Genomic DNA, 18,185 nt, shown 5'->3' with positions numbered 1-18,185 from the left:
CCGCTCCCTGCAATACTGGTGCCCTCCGCCGGGGGCACTGCCCGCTCCGCCCAGAGCGTGACGCCGGCCGGGCTCAGCTGACGACCTCCCCGCGATGGCGGCAGCCTCTGGCCGACGCGCTTGCGTCACGCCGCCTTCTCGCGCAGGAGCGAAGGAGGCGCGAGCCTGCGGTTCGGGGCGGCGCGAGCGCGCAGTCCTCGTCCGGGTCGGGCTGGGCGTCGAGCTGCGAGCCGCGGCTTGCTGAGGCGCTGTGGCGGGGACGCTGTGTGGGGCGGCGGCGGCCGGACAGGCGCAGCCCAGCCCGGGGGCCGGGAGAGGCAGGGCCCGGATGGGGGTGACTGTGGCCGGCGGCTGATTCCTCTCCCTTCTCCTCGGGGAGCGATGTCGAATCCAGGGACCCGGAGAAACGGCTCCAGCATCAAAATCCGGATCACAGGTAGCGGAGCGGAGAGGGGCGGGGCGGCGAGGGTTTTACCCCCCCCCGCGCTCCCACACCCCGTGGGGCCTAGGGGATCGGGGGGGGGCATGAGGGTCCTCCCCTCCTTCTTGGGATAGAGGGTCCTGTTGCCTCTGGGGGGGCAAGACCCCTGGGGCAGGGACGGCCCGGGCCCCGGAGGGGGGTGCAGGGTCTCTGGGGAGAGCAGGGCCCCGGAAAGGGATGGGGATCAGAGCCCGTCTCTGTTAAATCCGGTTTCGCTCCTCTGGTTTGGGGTGTAATCCTGGCCAGTCGGGGCCGGAGGGGAGGGGAGGGTTTCATTTTCCCTTCCCCGGGAAGGAAGCCCGCTTGGGGGGGCGGGGTGTTTGGGTGCTCGGTTGGGTTCCCTAACTCCGCAGATCCTGGGAGGACCCACCCGGGTGGTTCTTTTCTCGAGTTGCGATTGGGGCCGAGTTCCAGAGGGCTCAGGGCTGTGGGGAGGGTTTTCTTCTCCCTTCCCCCAGGGGAAGAAAAATGAGTCTGGGTTGGATGCTCTTGTCTGGTGTGGTGTGGTTTCTGAGGAGGCTGCAGCTTGTTGAAATCCAGAATTATTCTGGGGACTGAGTTAGTGTGTGCTGGGTAAAGTTGAGAATTTTTCTTTCCTTTTTCTCTTCCTTTTTATTTCTATCCAGACCCTGTTTCTCAGCAATCGTTTTTCCATTCTCACCATTTCCTCCTGCAAATCTCCTTACTTCACAATCTACCATTTGTATTTCTCAAGTGTCTTTCTCCTGTTCCTGTTCTTTTTCCCAGTTGGGGTTGTCAAGTGAGAGGTGTCTGAAGTCCAGACTGGAGTATAGGGGGGACTGAATTTCCTTTATGGCTTTTTTTCTTCAATCAACTTTATATGTCTCCCCTTCCCGTTGTGTTTTGCATTTGCCCATTAGAGATCCCTTAGCGGATGAATGTGTGAGTCCTGGTGTATGCATGCCTCCTATGGATGGACAGTTTCTGCTGGGAAGTATCCCTCTTTGGCAGTCTCCAAATGTCCTGTCCATTCCTGGCATCTTTCCTTTCCACTCCCGCCACAAAAAAGTCTGGTTTTGCTAGATGTATTTAAAGAGTCATATTTTTGTGCATGTCAATTTTTATAATGGAAAATCAGTCCCTCCCTTAATAGTTTATATTTTGTTAGCCCTAATTAATAATTAATTTGCTTTTTTCTGCAATTGAGAGGTTCACTTGCTGGAAAATATATATAGGAGAATATATCAAACATCTGTTTAATCTCTTTCAGACATTTTCACCTAATTCACTTTCCTTAAGTAAATCACATACTACACTTTGAAATTCATGTTTGGTCATGAGGTTGTAGTGGGTACATCAGTTTGTTATACCCTTACAGAGCTGAATTACCTGTTATTTTATAAAAGGTGCAGCCTGCATTGACATCTCTTCTTTAAGGGAAAGACATGTGATTTCTGTTTCTAAACATGACAGCATCATGAATTACTGATGAATAAGATCCAGTACAGGTTTTGAAAGGCAACAGGTACATCCGCTATAGGATCTCATTGACTGAAAGAACCATAATGCAATTCCACTGCATGAATTTAACATATGGTATATAGTTTTTGTTGGTACATAAAATATCATGGATTAATGAGAATATGGCATTAGTTAGAATCTAATTTGGTTCCTAGTTACAGAGCAGTCAGTCATAAACACCTGTGTTAAAACCCATTTCCTTTTATAAAGTGCAAAACTAGCTGATTTCAAATAGTATTTCTAGGAAACAGTGATTAAATATATGTTTGAGGGGGAAGTAATTGGTTGGAAGATATCAGCTCATTAATCTTAGATCTAAACTACTGGTTTAGACTTTAAGCTTTGTGAGAAAAGGGTTTTAAAGATAGAATGAATGTTTTATGAAACTAAAATGTTTTAAAATGTTTGAAGTACATAGCTATTGATGTACATAGATACTGGTGTATGTTAAATACATGCTCACAGATTCATAAATTGTGTTTTCTAAAACAGACGTTCAGAATTTTTTTTTATTGATTTCAGAAGGAGCTGAGTAATTGTTGCATAAGGTTTCAGAGTAGCAGCGGTGTTAGTCTGTATCCGCAAAAAGAACAAGAGTACTTGTGGCACCTTAGAGACTAACAAATTTATTTCAGCATGAGCTTTCGTGAACTACAGCTCATGAAAGCTCATGCTGAAATAAATTTGTTAGTCTCTAAGGTGCCACAAGTACTCTTGTTCTTTTTGTTGTATAAGGGACACCAGCAGTCCACTTCACAACACTGTACATAGCCCAAGTAAAAATTATTCTGAACAGAAGTTACTGGTTTTGCATTTTTTAAACAAATACCGCATCAGGTAGCTTGTATTTTCATTTTCACTTCTAGTTTGCATGAATCGACCTTCATAATTCAAAGCATTTTGGGAGATGCTGCATTTTTTGTTAATGAAATAACTTTTGGTGACTTGTTGGAGCATAATATTCTTTAAACTATATTGAGGGAATCTGCCATCTGGTCAATCTTACTTTGTTTTATTAATAAATAACCCCAACAGTGAGTTAAAATCTGCAAGATTTATTCTAAACTTAAATACTACTTTTGGAGATTTGTCCCTTCAGAAGTATTAAACATATATTTTACTTCTTGCTTCATTTGAAATGTGCTTGTTGACTGATCAGCTTTGAATAACTATAGCTATTATGTCTTTTGTTACTACATTCTGTTTTGTTGTTGAGAGAAGCTGAACTGAAACAAAATGGGACATCTTCTGTTTGATATACTACCTACATCATGTTGCCTTGTGACTTGCTATTTCTTTTCCTGTGATTATAAATGATCTCTGTTGTTTTATATCAACTGAAAATTACTATATAAATACCACTTACATAGAAGATGCCTTCAAGAACCACTTCATAAACGAGATGTAAAGACTGTAGAATCTTTCCTGTGTTTAAAGAAATGAACTTCATTCTTGTACACACACAAACGTTTGCATTAACAGAAACGTTTTATTTATTTTTACTTATCCCAAGTTCTAGACACTTTGACAGTGATTAAAAACACAACTGCTTATGGACAGGATTGGACACTGTGAGCTCTGCCACAATGCTATCCATAAAAAAAAAAAAAAGCAAATCCCTCCCCACCCCTGTTTAAAACAGAACAATAAAAAGCCAGTCCATAGACTAGAATAATCCCACCTTTCACTGATCTCAAGCACTCTGATCTCCCCTCTATACTCCAGCTTTCCTCAAAGACTGAGCAAATAAGGTCCTGATGGAGGTAAGGTGTGCACTAGTTTTTACAATCATGTTGTCTGTTGCTTTTCAGAGCAACTCTGGACAACACAGTGTAAAAATGTGTATTATATTGTTATCAGTGGTAGTGTAAGAATGAGAGCACTCTCTCAATAATAATAATAATAATAATAATAGCTAGTGTAGAAAAGTCCTAAATGGGTTGTGCCATGTGTGTCTGAAAGGTCAGCTGTTCAAGGGAGGATTGCATTCCAAAGACCAGGGAGCCTTCACAGAGGATATTTCTCCAGCAGTTCCTCTCATTTTAAACAGGGTTCCAGCTCAAGCATCTTTGTTGTGTTTTGCTGTGGCAGTGTCACTTTGGCAGAGGGGTTTGTCGGATAGGTCCCAAAACATTTAAGGTTTTGAGATTTCTAGTAGCACTCAGAAGCCTTGATGAGGATTGTTATCACATCATGCTGAGTATCATGCAAAGATGGAGACTTGACACCCATCCCCAAATAGACTCATAGATTCTAGGGTCAGAAGGGATCAATGTGATCATCTAGTCCGACCTCCTGCACAAAGCAGGCCACAGAACCCTACCCATCCACTTCTATAACAAACCCCTAACCTATGTCTGAGTTATTGAAGTCTTCAAATTGTGGTTTGAAGACCTCAAGCTGCAGAGAATCCACCAGCAAGTGACCCATGCCCCACGCTGCAGATGTGCACAATATGAAGTGTAGGGAAGATGGAAACAGTAAATATAACATATGTATAAATTTATGATACAATTGCAAAATAAAAAATAGCAAAGAGTGACTTCCCCAACTGCTTCTTGGCCTAGGCTTTAGAAGTTGGTTGTCTGTAGGTACTTTGGTGGCAGTATTGGGAGTTGAGAAGCAATTTAAAGAAAGACAGGGTAGTGATAGCCCTATGGATCAGTTCTGGGGAAAGGGGTTCATGCATAAGAATCTGAGTGAAATAAAATGCAAAGATCTTTATGGGCTGAATGGACAAGTTGGTAGCAGAGGCAATTCTAATTGACAGAAAAGAAAGGGAGCTGGGGTGGAGAGGAGCAGCGTGAAAAACATGAGCGGGTAAGTTAGGAGGGATGGAATTATGAAGGGCCTTGAAAGTAAGACTGCTATTTTTAACTTGATATCATGGAGGTGGGGAGCCACTGAAGAGTTTAAAGAGAAGAATTACATGGTCAGAGTGATAGGCAAGGAAGACTGTTTTAACTGCATTTTGTACAGATTGGAGGGTGCAGTAAACCTGTCAATGAGGGTATAGATGGGAGTCCTATCTGTCTTTACAAGAAAAAAAGGTTGGATTTAGAAATGTTATGGAGGAACAAGCAACAAGATTTGGAGGCAGTCTGGGGGTATGTCTACATCTACAATTTGGCAGCGCTGGTTGTTACAGCTGTATTAGTACAGCTGTATTAGTACAGCTGTATAGGGCCAGCGCTGCAAAGTGGCCACACTTACAGCAACCAGCGCTGCAAGTGGTGTTAGATGTGGCCACACTGCAGCGCTGTTTGGCAGCTTCAAGGGGGGTTCGGGGAACGCGAGAGCAAACCAGGGAAGGAGACCAGCTTCCCCGCGGTTTGCTCTCGCGTTCCCCGAACCCCCCTGCAAACCGCAGGGAAGGAGACCTGCTTGCTCGGGGGTTCGGGGAATGCGAGAGCAAACCGGGGAAGGAGACCAGCTTCCCCGCGGTTTGCTCTTGTGTTCCCCGAACCCCCCTGCAAACCGCAGGGAAGGAGACCTGCTTGCACGGGGGTTCGGGGAACGCGAGAGCAAACCGGGGAAGGAGACCTGCTTGATTACCAGAGAGGCTTCCTCAGGTATGCTGGGATACCTGCTTATTCCACGGAGGTCAAGAAAAGCGCTGGTAAGTGTCTACACTTGATTACCAGCGCTGGGTCCTCTACACCCGAGACAAAACGGGAGTACGGCCAGCGCTGCAAACAGGGAGTTGCAGCACTGGTGATGCCCTGCAGATGTGTACACCTCCTAAGTTGCAGCGCTGTAACCCCCTCACCAGCGCTGCAACTTTGTTATGTAGACAAGCCCTGGATGTCTGAGGCAAGTGGGAGCACTGAAAGGTGACTCCTGGGTTACAGATCTGTTTTTTGCAGGGGAGATGGTCGCGTTAATAGTATCAGGAAAAGGGGGAGAAGGGAGAATGGTTGTGCATACCAATATTTACAATAAACTCTGGATGAAATTTAGTTAGAGTAGTTCAGGTGCATTTAGTTTATAAAATTGAATGATCAGTATATTTCAAAAACATGGCTTCCAAACATTTTGTAAGTAAACTCACCTGCAACTTAAACATTTGGGGAATAAATTGACTTAAAGTTCAAAGTAAAATATCTAAATTATATTTTAGATAGAATGCACTTACAGTTAGTGAAAAGGCAAATTTGAAAAGCATTTGTCACAAATGTATTAGCTTGTCTTGCTTTGGCTTCATTATTAATGTAATATTGCTTGCAGCAAAGTTAACTGGCTGATCAATAGCAACATTGAGATTGGTGACCCAGACAGTTTTGTGTCTCATTTTCAGAAATGTTGAATAGCACTACACATCTGTCTTTGTCTTGTCAGAAGTACTAAGTACCTAATGTGTTGTACGTAGCTGTTTTTCTCACATTTTCATATAGAATGTGGTTCACTGGTTGTAGAAAAGCATTGTCCTGGTACTGGTCTGACTATTATTATCCAGGGGTGAAAATTGAAATGACTGGTTAATAAGCCCAGTATGTTACACCATCTGGACAGGGAAATGATTTGGTTGTACACAATAGAGTCACTACAGACTCTGGCTAGTAGCATGGGATTTCATCAAAATCTATGACCAAAACTTTACTTTATTTTTACCTCAATTTCTCTCCTGTAATGATTGTCTCAACTCCTTTACCGCAGACACTCTTCTGGGAGTCAGATGGCTTTGTGGTTGGAGCACTGGACGGAGTTCAGTCCTGGCTTTACCACAGACTTCCTCTGTGACCTTGAACAAGTCACTGAATCTTAGTGCCTTGGTTCCTCATTTGTGCTGTGAGGATAATACTGCTGCCTTACCACACAAAGAGGCTTTGAGAGTAAATTCATAAGAATGGTCATAGTGGGTCAGACTAAAGGTCCATCTAGCCCAGTATCCTATCTTCTGACAGTGGCCAATGCCAGGTGCCCCAGAGAGAATGAACACAACAAGTAATCATCAAGTGATCCATCCCCTATCACTCATTCCCAACTTCTGGCAAACAGAGGCTAGGGACACCATTCCTGCCCATCCTGGCTAATAGCCATTGATGACATCTCCACGAATCTAGTTCTTTTTTGAACCATATTATAGTCTTGGCCTTCACAACATCCTTTGGCAAGGAGTGCCACAGGTTGACTGTGCATTGTGTGAAGAAATACTTCCTTTTACTTGTTTTAAACCTTCTGCCTATTAATTTCATTAGGTGACCCCTAGTTCCTTGTTTACTTTCTCCACATTAGTCATGATTTTATGGACCTCTATCATAGCCCTCTGTCATAGCCCCCTCCTTAGTTGTCTCTTTTCCAAGCTAAGAAGTGCCAGTCTTATTAATCCTCATGTGGCAGCCATTCCACACCCCTAATAATTTTTGTTGCCCTTTTCTGAACCTTTTCCAATTCCAGTATATCTTTTTTGAGATGAGGCAACCACATCTGCACACAATATTCAAGATGTGGGTGTACCATGGATTTATATAGAGGCAATATGATATTTTCTGTCCTATTATCTATCCCTTAATGATGCCCAACATTCTATTCACTTTTTTGACTGCTGCTGCACATTGCGTGGATGTTCAGAGAAGTATTCACAATGACTCCAAGATGTCTTTCTTGAATGGTAACAGCTAATTTAGACCCCATCATTTTATATGTGTAGTTGGGATTATGTTTTCCAGTGTGCATTATTTTGCATTTATCAACATTGAATTTCATTTGCCATTTTGTTGCCCAGTCATCTAGTTTTGAGAGATTCCTTTGTAGCTCTTTGCTGTTTCCCTGGGACTTAACTATTTTGAGTCGTTTTGTGTCATCTGCACATTTTGCCACTTCACTGTTTACCCCTTTTATGTTGAATAGGACTGGTCCCAGTACAGACCCCTGGTGGACACTGCTGTTTACCTCTCTCCATTCTGAAAACTGACCATTTATTCCTACCCTTTGTTTCCTGTCTTTTAACCAGCTATTGATCCATGAGAGGACCTTCCCTCTTATCCCACGATAGCTTACTTTGCTTAGGAGCCTTTGATGAGGGACCTTGTCAAAAGCTTTATGAAAATCTGAGTATGCTATATCCACTGGATCCCCCTTGTCCACATGCGTGTTGACCCCCTCAGAGAATTCTAGTAGATGGGTGAGGCATGATTTCCCTTTATAAAAACCATGTTGACTCTTCCCCAACAAATTGTGTTAATCTATGTATCTGACAATTTTATTCTTTACCATAGTTTCAACCAGTTTGCCTGGCACTGAAGTCAGGCTTACCGCTTGTAATTGCTGGGATCACCTGTGGAGCCCTTTTTAAAAACTAGCGTCACATTAGCTATCCTCCAGTCATTTGGTACAGAAGATGATTTAAATGATAGGTTTACAGACTACGGGTAGTAGTTTTGCCATTTCACATTTGGGTTCCTTCAGAACTCTTGGGTGAATACCATCTGGTCCTGGTGACTTATTACTATTTAGTTTATCAATTTGTTCCAAACACTCCTATAATGACACCTCAATCTGGGACAGTTCCTCAGATTTGTCACCTAAAAAGAATGGCTCAGGTTTGGGCATCTCCCTCTCATCCTCAACCATGAAGACTGATGCACATAATTCATTTAGTTTCTCTTTAATGGCCTTATTGCCCTTGAGTGCTCCTTTAGCATCTCGATCATCCAGGGGCCCCACTAGTTGTTTAGCAGGCTTCCTGCTTTTGATGTACTTAAACATTTTTTTTTTTTGCTATTAATTTTTGAGTCTTTGGCTAGCTGTTCTTCAAGTCTTTTTGGCCTTCCTAATTATATTTTTACACTTCACTTGCCAGAGTTTATGCTCCTTTCTATTTTCCTCGCTAGGATTTAACTTCCACTTTTGAAAGGATGCCTTTTTGCCTCTCACTGCTTCTTTTACTTTGTTGGTCAGCCACGGTGTCAGTTTTTTTGTTCTCTTGCTATGTTTTTTAATTTGGGGTATACATTTAAGTTGTGCCTATATTATGGTGTGAGACACTCATAGTATGGTGATATGGAGGGAGACGCATATAACTAGAGAAAAAAAACTTGTATTTTTTTCTTTGTGTTTGATGGGTAAGAATCCAGAGTGCAACTTTTGTAATAGGTCTGCTGATATCTTCACTGAGCTACCAGAGTGGGAATCCGAAGAACAGCCTTTTCCTATGGGAAGGCTGGTGGGTAACAAGTCTTTTTTTTCCTAGGTGGAAGTCAAGACCATCCCAAAACCGTTGTCCTTGTGGAAGGAAATCAAATTTTCAAAAAGAGTTTGCTTCAACATCCCTCTTGGGTGGGGGAAGTAGGAATACAGTTGCCATTATTCCTAACTCAAGGCTTTCTTTTCTCAAACTCAGAATCTTCATATAAAGAGTGTAATTTGGAGTACTGTTATACAATTTAATTACTGCTTTTTCTTCTTTTTATTATCTACCAGACTAAGAACTATTCTTTTCTCACCCATTCCTTTTAACACTCTTCCATCTTGTATTTTTGTGTTTTCTGTAACTGTTCTGAATGCCTTCTTTCTGTCTCTGTGAAGAAGTTAAACTATTACTGAAAATTGGTTTCTGTAGTGAACCACTGAATCAATATTGAAATGGTATAAGTGGAGCAGATAAAACATCTTCATTATCATTTCAGATACAGAAAGTATGAGATTTGCTAATTTTTAGTCATGTTTTCTGAAACAGCATTGAAGATGATATATTTGTAGATACACCACTTTCATTACTGATTTAGGATGGAGTGGTTCATGCTTCTGAAAAGTATTTAGTAATTTCAATTTTGTAGTGTAGAGGTGACTGAGGTTCTTTTTATGTTATGTCCCCATTTATAGAAGGAAATTGACCTATTGCTGACAGTAGCTGGCAAACGGTTTACCTGATACTGGTGAAACAAAAGTTTTCAGCATGGAGTGGTGTCAGTTATATATAACATGCTAAAGTAGGAACTCTGTTTCACAGAATACAAAGACATGCTCTCTGCCCCAGAGAACTTACAGTATAAATTTTAAACTGGACTTAGGCCCTGATTCAGTACATCACTTAATCATGTACTTAACCTTAAGAACAAAAGTAATCCCTTTGTCTTCAGTGGGAAAACTCACGGGCCTAAAGTTAAGCACATAAATCCTTTGCTGAATTGGGGCCACAGTTATTGGGAATGACTAACGAAGGTGGGAATGGGTCAAAGAAGGATGAAGGCTATACCAGTTCAGTAATGTGTCTGCTTAATTTAGTCATGTGCAAATCATCTGGCTCATTTAATGTTCTTGGGTATAAAAATAAGTAAGATGAAGATATAAAGTAATGAGTTCTCTTCTCTATCTTTGCTGAATATGGTTCTTCACAATGGTTCCATTGGAACCAATACTTGAAATATTTGAAGTCCTTCTGTAGACAGGATAAAATTCTGGAATGCTGCTGAAAAAATTTATCTGTACTGGCACTTTAACTATGTGCAATTTTGATTCAGAGGGAACTGAGAACTATTCTCAGCAACAGTTCAGCTTCCCAGTATGGACAAGGCGACTGCTATTTTGCTGTTGAAGACGATTTGTCTCTAGGCTGGAAGTTAAACTTTATAGAACATTAGTCCAGGATACCTCTTAATGACAACCATTATAAACTGCATACTGTACGTTTCTTGTTGCAGATAGGGTTTAGAGTTTGGTGTGAGTGGCTGTGATCTGCACTGAAGTCTTTCTGAAAATCTTCCATACTTGCTTGACACCTCCCCCTGTGCTAGAAATGATGAGTACTAGTGTTGACTGACCACCAGCTTTTTTGCTGCCATATTATCTAAGTCTGTCTAGAGTAGATTCTAGAAGACGCATTGTTAAAGACAGTCCACATTAACATTCCTACTATTGCTAGTATTGATAGAGTTGGTGGAAGATTTTCACCAGTGCCTCAGTGTAGATTAGGTCTGTGTATGTGGTAGGAGAAGCAACTTGAATGTAAAACATTAACTGTTTAGCTTTCTTTTTGAAAAAGGAAAATCTGCAATTCCATACTCCAGTTAGATAGACTGTCTGGTTGTAAATTGTGATTCAAGACAGTTTGATACTAAAATGCTGTTATAGACTAACAGATGTATTGGAGCATGAGCTTTCGTGGGTGAATACCCACTTTGTCGGATGCATCTGACGAAGGGGGTACTCACTCATGAAAGCTCATGCTCCAATACATCTGTTAGTCTTCAAGGTGCTGCAGGACTCTGCTGCTTTTACAGATTCAGACTAACATGGCTACTCCTCAGATACTTAAAATGCTATTGCAATTCTCTTAATTTCTGAATGGAAAATCAGAGAATATATTCTGCCTCTTCTGACATCCCAGTAACTGCCTTGTGTAGACCTTAAAAGGCAACATTTTGAGCCTCCCTGATCTTTCTGTGGTGTGTGTTTGTGTGAATTAAATTATTCTGTTTCTGAAGCAGGGGCGGCTCTATGTGTTTGCCACCCCGAGCATGGCAGGCAGGCGGCTTTTGGCGGCACACCTGTGGGAGGTCCGCTGGTAATGCAGATTCGGCGGCATGCCTGCAGGAGGTCCGCCGGTCCCATGCCTTCGGCGTACCTGCCACCAAATGGCCACCGAAGCCGCGGGACTGGCGGACCTCCCTCAGGCATGCCGCCGAAGGCAGCCTGACTGCCACCCTCATGGCGACTGGCAGGCCACCCCAGGCATGCTCTTGTTGCCATGGTGCCTGGAGCCGCCCCTGTTCTAAAGAGAGACACACATCCTGGGAATATTTTTGTCTACATTGGAAGATATGTTTGTGACACTAACTTGGCATAAATAGCAAAGTAGGGTTGTATTCTGTGAAGAAAAAAAATCTCACAGAGATATAAATAGCTTGATGCCTTCCTCTTCAGCAAATGATTTTTGTCAAGTTAAAGGGCAAAATTCAGACTGGCTTGTTGTCAAGATCACTGTTAGCACAGTAGACCAAAATCCCTAAGGCCACCAAACTCAGAGCGTAGATGTGTAGAGTAGGCAGAGCAAGATTTTCTTAACCTTTTTTGTTTTAAAGAAATTGAAATTACTGTGTGCAGTTTAACAAACTTAAGTATTTAATTGGAATGTTCGTCCATCTATTTGTGGGTAAAACAATCCACAGTTGTTTCAGAATAATGCTAAAATAATGCCTGATCAATGAGGATGTGGTGGTGATTCATGCTACTCCATCAGTTCCATCTGTGTTCACCTCTATTGCAGCTGAAAGGAATTCTAATTGGCTGAGACATGATGCTACAGACATTCGTCAGTGAACCCAAAGGTTTAGGCTGACTGTGGCATGATGTAGCAATTTGAATGTAAAGATCCATGAGTCTGACTCTTGCTCTTACGGTTTCTTGAAATTGTGAAGAATTGTCTGTAGCTAGGTGCTTATATTATAGTAACTTTCTATTTTATTCTGTAATTTCTAATACCCAGTTAGTGTGCTGTAAACAATGCAAATTTAAAGGAACACTGTCAATTTGAAATTATCAGTTTAAAAAATGATTTCAGATATTCTGTGTCATTGTTTCCTTGCCAATGTTTATGATCTTAGTCATATTTACCAAATACTTAGTTTTTTTTTCTCTCCCCAATGACTGCAAAAGATCTACGCAAACAGGGGAGACTGACTATGCGGGAGAATGAAATATACAAAAAACGAGCCGAAAAGTAAGATAGTGTTCTCTGACCTTTTAGTTAGATTATTTTAGCTCTTGCTGCTAGTACTAGATTTAAAAAAAAAATCATGAGTGTTTTTTTAACTTGATAGTCTCTCTTTGTAAACTTTGCAATTTAGCATCTTTCAATAAAGTGGGGTTTATTGTACTTTTGGGAAAAAGTATAGAATGCTCATTATGCTTTTTGTGTCTTTGTACTTAATCTTCTGATTATACTTTCACTCAAATGATTAAATTAAAATAAAATGCAGCACTGAATTGAACCCTCTGTAGTTCAGCATACTACTATCTGAAGATTTGCATCTCTTGTTTCCTTTACAAAATTGCAAGATAAATCCAATTATGTTGATGAAAGAGGTAATATATTTTGTTTGAATAGTAAACTTTTTGGTTTCCAGAGTGTGGAGTATATTTCTTTTTAAGATCTAGGTAGAAGAAAGTTGTGGAAATGTATTTTAGACAGCTGACATTTGATTCACTTTGTACTCAAGATGACTGTTAACGTAAAGCTGAATTGATGTTTTTTCAGACACTGAATGGTGCCTGGCTTGCATCCGGTATATGTACCATGGTCATAAGTATGAGGGGTTGAAAACTCTATGGCCCTTTGATCAATACTATTATATTTACTATTAACCCATGCAAATACTACCCAAAAAGCTTTTTGAAAAGAGCATTTTGTGAAACGAACATTTCTAATTGTTATACTGAAAGTGAACAGTCTAAAACGTCCAGATTTTTAAATGTGCATGAAGAGCTAAATGTCCTGTACATGGCTTGTGCTACATTTATTTAAGTCAATAGAAGTTTTATATGCATAATCACACATGCTCCGTAGTACTTAATCCAGCTATGTAATTTATATGCTTTATAGTGATCAGTATACTTTGGGTTGAAAGCTCTTCTGCTTGCTTCTTGGCCCAAAGATAATCATAATGAGAAAGTTTGGTAAATTTATATTTGTGTTTTTGATTAATCAGTGTATATAACAGTTTTTTTTAATGGACTTGATGCCGCACTCTAACTGAAAATTATGTAACTTCATTCTTCAATGATTAGTGTTAACAGCTTTTTTGAATACATCTTCTTAGAAAAATATTCTTTGGAAACATCAGTATATGACTTTACACTCAAGTTTACAATACAGAACTCCAGTTTTATACATGTAGTTCAAATGTGTGTCAGATTCAGGGATAATGAATACCTGATTGTTAAAATAAATTATTTTAAGAAAAATGGAGAAACCCTGTTTAACAAGAATCTGTCTACACTATAGCAGTGCAGCTGCAGCATCACAGTGTAGTGCTTCCTACATCAATGGAAGGGATTTTTCCATTGATGTAGTTAATCTACCTCCATATGAGGTAGTAACTAGGTTGATGGAAGCATTCTTCCATCGACCTAGCAATGTCTACAGCGGAGCTTAGGTCAACCAAACTGTGTCACACAGGGCATGACATTTTTCATGGCATTGAGCAATATAGCTAGGTTGATCCAGGTCTTTTTTGAGTGTAGACCAAGCCTAAGAATCTGAACTGTTTTCTTTTGACCAGGGTATGTGAACACAGTCTCATGTTGGGATGTTAACCTCTTATTGAAAGTTTGCCAGTTTTGTTGGGTTCTTAAAGTAGCATTTACTTTGGCATTTTTAGACAATAGCTGAACTATCAGCAGTGTCCCTCTTTTCTTTAAGATGGCTGCAAATAAGGTCAACCTAGCTGGTTAAGGTGATTGTTTTTAACAGGGAATTCTCTTATCACTAATTTTCAAATTATGCACACCCTCATTGTTTGTAAATGTCTTATTGAAATAACAGACTCCTCAAATACTTTAGCATGAGGGAAAGAAGAAATTGATGAGCGCAAAAATAGTAATGTACCACAATTTTCTGGATTTGTGAAATTTTCTGAAAGTTCCGTGATCTTGATTTTAAAAAACCTCTTTTCATTAGGAAGAGCACCTCCACTATGTGAAGTGATATACTTGGTTAACTGAGTTAACCTAGACTTAAAATTATCTACCACCAAACAGCAATGGTTCTTATCTCCTTTATATTTCAAAAAGCTTAACGAATTATTATCCCCAATTTATAGATGAGTACTGAGGTGCAGATATGTGAAATGGTAAAAGGGGTAACTTGTGTGAGATTGCCCAGCTAAATCAGTGACAGAACTAGAAATGGAACCTAGTTCTTTTGACACCTAATCCATTCTCTGTCCCCTGGACCATGATGCTGTCAAGCAGCAAAGGTATATATTTGCCCTTCTTTCATCTCTTTATACAATTCAGGGTGAAATTTAGTACTGGCATGAAGCGTTTACTTGGTAATGTGTGGGGGAGTTTTTTCTTAAATTCAGAAGTTAAATGCAAACCAAAACCTTTATTAATGTAACATTAAGTTTACACATTTAAAAGCATATCAGAAAATGAAAATGATAGTTTTCTTTGCAAGATTAACGTACACATAAATACTGTGTAGTGAAATATACATTTAACAGTAACTAGTAATTTAAAGTGTTATGGTAATATGGGCAGATTAATGTTACGTTGAGAAACATATTTTTTTCATTTCTTGACTTCAGTTTAAAACCTGAATGTTGTATACACAACACTTTTTATTCAATAAGTATTGTTTAGGTCTCTCTCTGTGTATATAAAAATATGGGCAACAACCATACTCAGAGTTGTTGTTGTTCTCCTGTCTACTCTCTCCACCTGCCGGTAGTAACCTTCTTGCCTCATCTATTACAGGATTTTTGGAAACAAAATAAAAATGTAAAAGGTCACTGTTATTTTCAGTATTTAGTTTAAAAATTAAATGCCCTCTCAGTTTAGAGGCCTCCCTTCAATAGCAAAGGTCCACCAGTATTTACAGAGCAAGTTTTGTTTCCCCGTTGCTGGATTTTTTTGAAACACATGTAGTATTGTAAGCCACGGTAGTGATTCTCATTCTTCTTTGACTTGTCTAGTGATTAGTGTTTTGATATGCTTTAGTGGAAATTAAAAATTATAAAACCACCCATCAAACGGAATTTGTAAAAACTTGCTTGGGAAAATAAGTGTTCTAAGTAGTCTGCAATCCAAAGCATTTCCTGTTCTACATGCTTATCAAGCCTGTGAGCTCTACTTCCAAGCTGAACTAGAACAGATTTGAGAATTATTCCTAGCTGATTGGGGATTGTGTAAAAGGGAGGGAATAAAACAGAATTTCAGAGAAAATAATACAACTTCTTTATTATTTCAAGCTATTACGCATACACATGTTTACAGAAAAAGCTTCAGACTTTTGGGAGACCAAAGGAAAGAATTACTATTCATTTGGGGAGATGTGAAATATGTTGTTGCAATACACCTCTACCTCGATATAACACTGTCCTCAGGAGCCAAAAAATCTTAATGTGTTATAGGTGAAACCGCGTTATATTGAACTTGCTTTGATCCGCCAGAGTGCGCAGCCCTGCTCCCCCGGAGCACTGCTTTATTGCATTATATCCAAATTTGTGTGTTATGAGGTCGCGTTATATTGGGGTAGAGGAGTACTTATTTGTGAGATTGATCCAAAGACTCTGTACATTTTGACAGATGAACGTCACTGTACTAATCTGCGTACCAAGTAAAACCAAAATGACCTACTTATTTCCTGGAATTTTTCTGCACTCACGCAGCTGTCAAGCAGCAAGTGACAGTTAATTGTTAAATAAGACAGTTATGCTTTCAGATGCCTCAGTGGTGCTCCCTTTATGGTTGTAGAAGTGGAAAGAATCATGTTGGAAGTCCCACGCCTGGTCATGAGTCTGATTTTCCTTTTTGGACTATGGATTCTAGATGTAGGAGGCTGGAAAAAGTGGTCCAGGGAATCAGTAGATACTTTATTGTAAGACTTTTGGCCATCCTGACTCATCCAGAGAACCAGGAGCTGACACCTGTCAGTTTTATAGGTATTCATTAGTTCTGTATAGCAGCAGTGAAAAAGGCAGTTCTGTCAGATTGCACTCTTCCTCAGTTTGGCAATGCTGTAAGCAAGAGCAGAGGAGCTCTAGACTCTAGAGCTATGTCTGCAGACGGTAGCCTAACTGCTATGTTCATAACCAGAAGGGACAGAAACTTAATTTTTTAAATGTAAGCTTTGACTTTGCAGAAATTGATAGCAGTCACTAGGAAAACTTCCTACTTACTTCAGGTGAATAGTTTTGACACTCCTCTTTGTTTTGGTAGAATACTATTTAATTTACCATTTCCCACTATGTCCTTCAAATAATTTTTTTTTACATTTGCAAAGTGCTCTAAAAAGATCTCACTAATTCACATTCAAAACAATGCATCAAATTTCTACCATTCTGCAGTAGTTTAGAATAGCTTGTGCTTTTTTAAAAACACAATATTATTTCATTTTGAAGTGTTCTCTGTGTGTTCCTAATAAGGAGTGGGACAATGTTTCATACTTTTAATTTCTGTATACAACATTCAAAATTTTTATCGGATGTCTACTGAATTTTGCCTGATATGGCTTTTTTTATCCTTTCAGTTTTAGTGTTATGTGTTCTAAATAGGTATGTCCTTTGTTTTAGATGTTTGCGTTACAAATCAGACATTTGAGGGTACGAGAACTATGACTATAACATGAACTAAAGCAGTAGGTTAGGACTGAATATCTTGAACTGTTCCGTGGAAAAGAACAATTCTAAATTATTCTGTTGCTAGTGTCATTTTTAAAATGATAGAATATGTATAGTAAAGCTGTCATAACAAGTGTAAGTACATTCCGTAGGTTGAAAGTGGATAAGGAAAAGTTATTTACTTATTCCCATAATACCAGAACTAGGGGTCACCAAATGAAATTAATAGGTAGCAGGTTTAAAACAAATAAAAGAAGTTCTTCTTCACACAGCACACAGTCAACTTGTGGAACTCCTTACCTGAGGAGGTTGTGAAGGCTGGGACTATAACAAGGTTTAAAAGGGAACTGGATAAACTCATGGTGGTTAGGTCCATAATGGCTTTTAGCCAGGAAGGGTAAAGAATGGTGTCCCTAGCCTCTGTTCATCAGAGGATGGAGATGGATGGCAGGAGGGAGATCACTTGATCATTGCCTGTTAGCTTCACTCCCTCTGGGGCACCTGGCATTGGCCACTGTCGGTAGACAGATACTGGGCTAGATGGACCTTTGGTCTGACCCGGTACTGCTGTTCTTATGTAAAGTATAATGAGGAAACCCATCTTTCTGAGAGTCTCCATACTCTGCATTGCAGCAGTCTAGTAGCAGTCACTGCCTCCAGGGATGTAGCATGAACTATATGTTGATGTTTTTGTAATTCTGTTTCTCTCTAATTTGAACTTTTCATTGGGACTGCCTCTGTTTTAATGAAGTATTGTGGAGGTAAATATAATATCTAGTTAGAGGAATGTTAAAATCAAACCCAAGCAAATACTTTCCTCACATTTAATTTAATGTGACCTAGATTATATCATCCATGTGAAATATAATGTTTACTTGGTCAGCCAGTGTTAAAAAAAATCATTGGTTTTTCACTGAACAGGTTCTCAGTTAATTTCT

At 40.0% G+C, this 18,185-nt stretch overlaps 1 protein-coding gene across 2 annotated transcripts in view; it reads left to right on the top strand.

The window, feature by feature from the left end:
* The first annotated feature begins 249 nt into the window (after positions 1-249).
* Positions 250-18,185, top strand: part of SMURF1 (SMAD specific E3 ubiquitin protein ligase 1) — a 60,738-nt gene continuing 42,802 nt past the window's right edge. For both annotated transcript variants that reach the window (XM_030577558.1, XM_030577557.1), the window contains exon 1: positions 250-436. In XM_030577558.1, the coding sequence (XP_030433418.1) occupies positions 382-436 (55 nt within the window). In that variant the 5' untranslated portion in view covers positions 250-381. The remainder of the gene's footprint in view (positions 437-18,185) is intronic.

The sequence above is a fragment of the Gopherus evgoodei genome, chromosome 10 (genome assembly GCF_007399415.2).
Source record: "Gopherus evgoodei ecotype Sinaloan lineage chromosome 10, rGopEvg1_v1.p, whole genome shotgun sequence".
NCBI lineage: Eukaryota > Metazoa > Chordata > Testudines > Testudinidae > Gopherus > Gopherus evgoodei.
The sequence above is the reverse complement of the archived record's forward strand: the minus strand, read 5'-3'. Positions and strand labels throughout refer to the sequence as shown.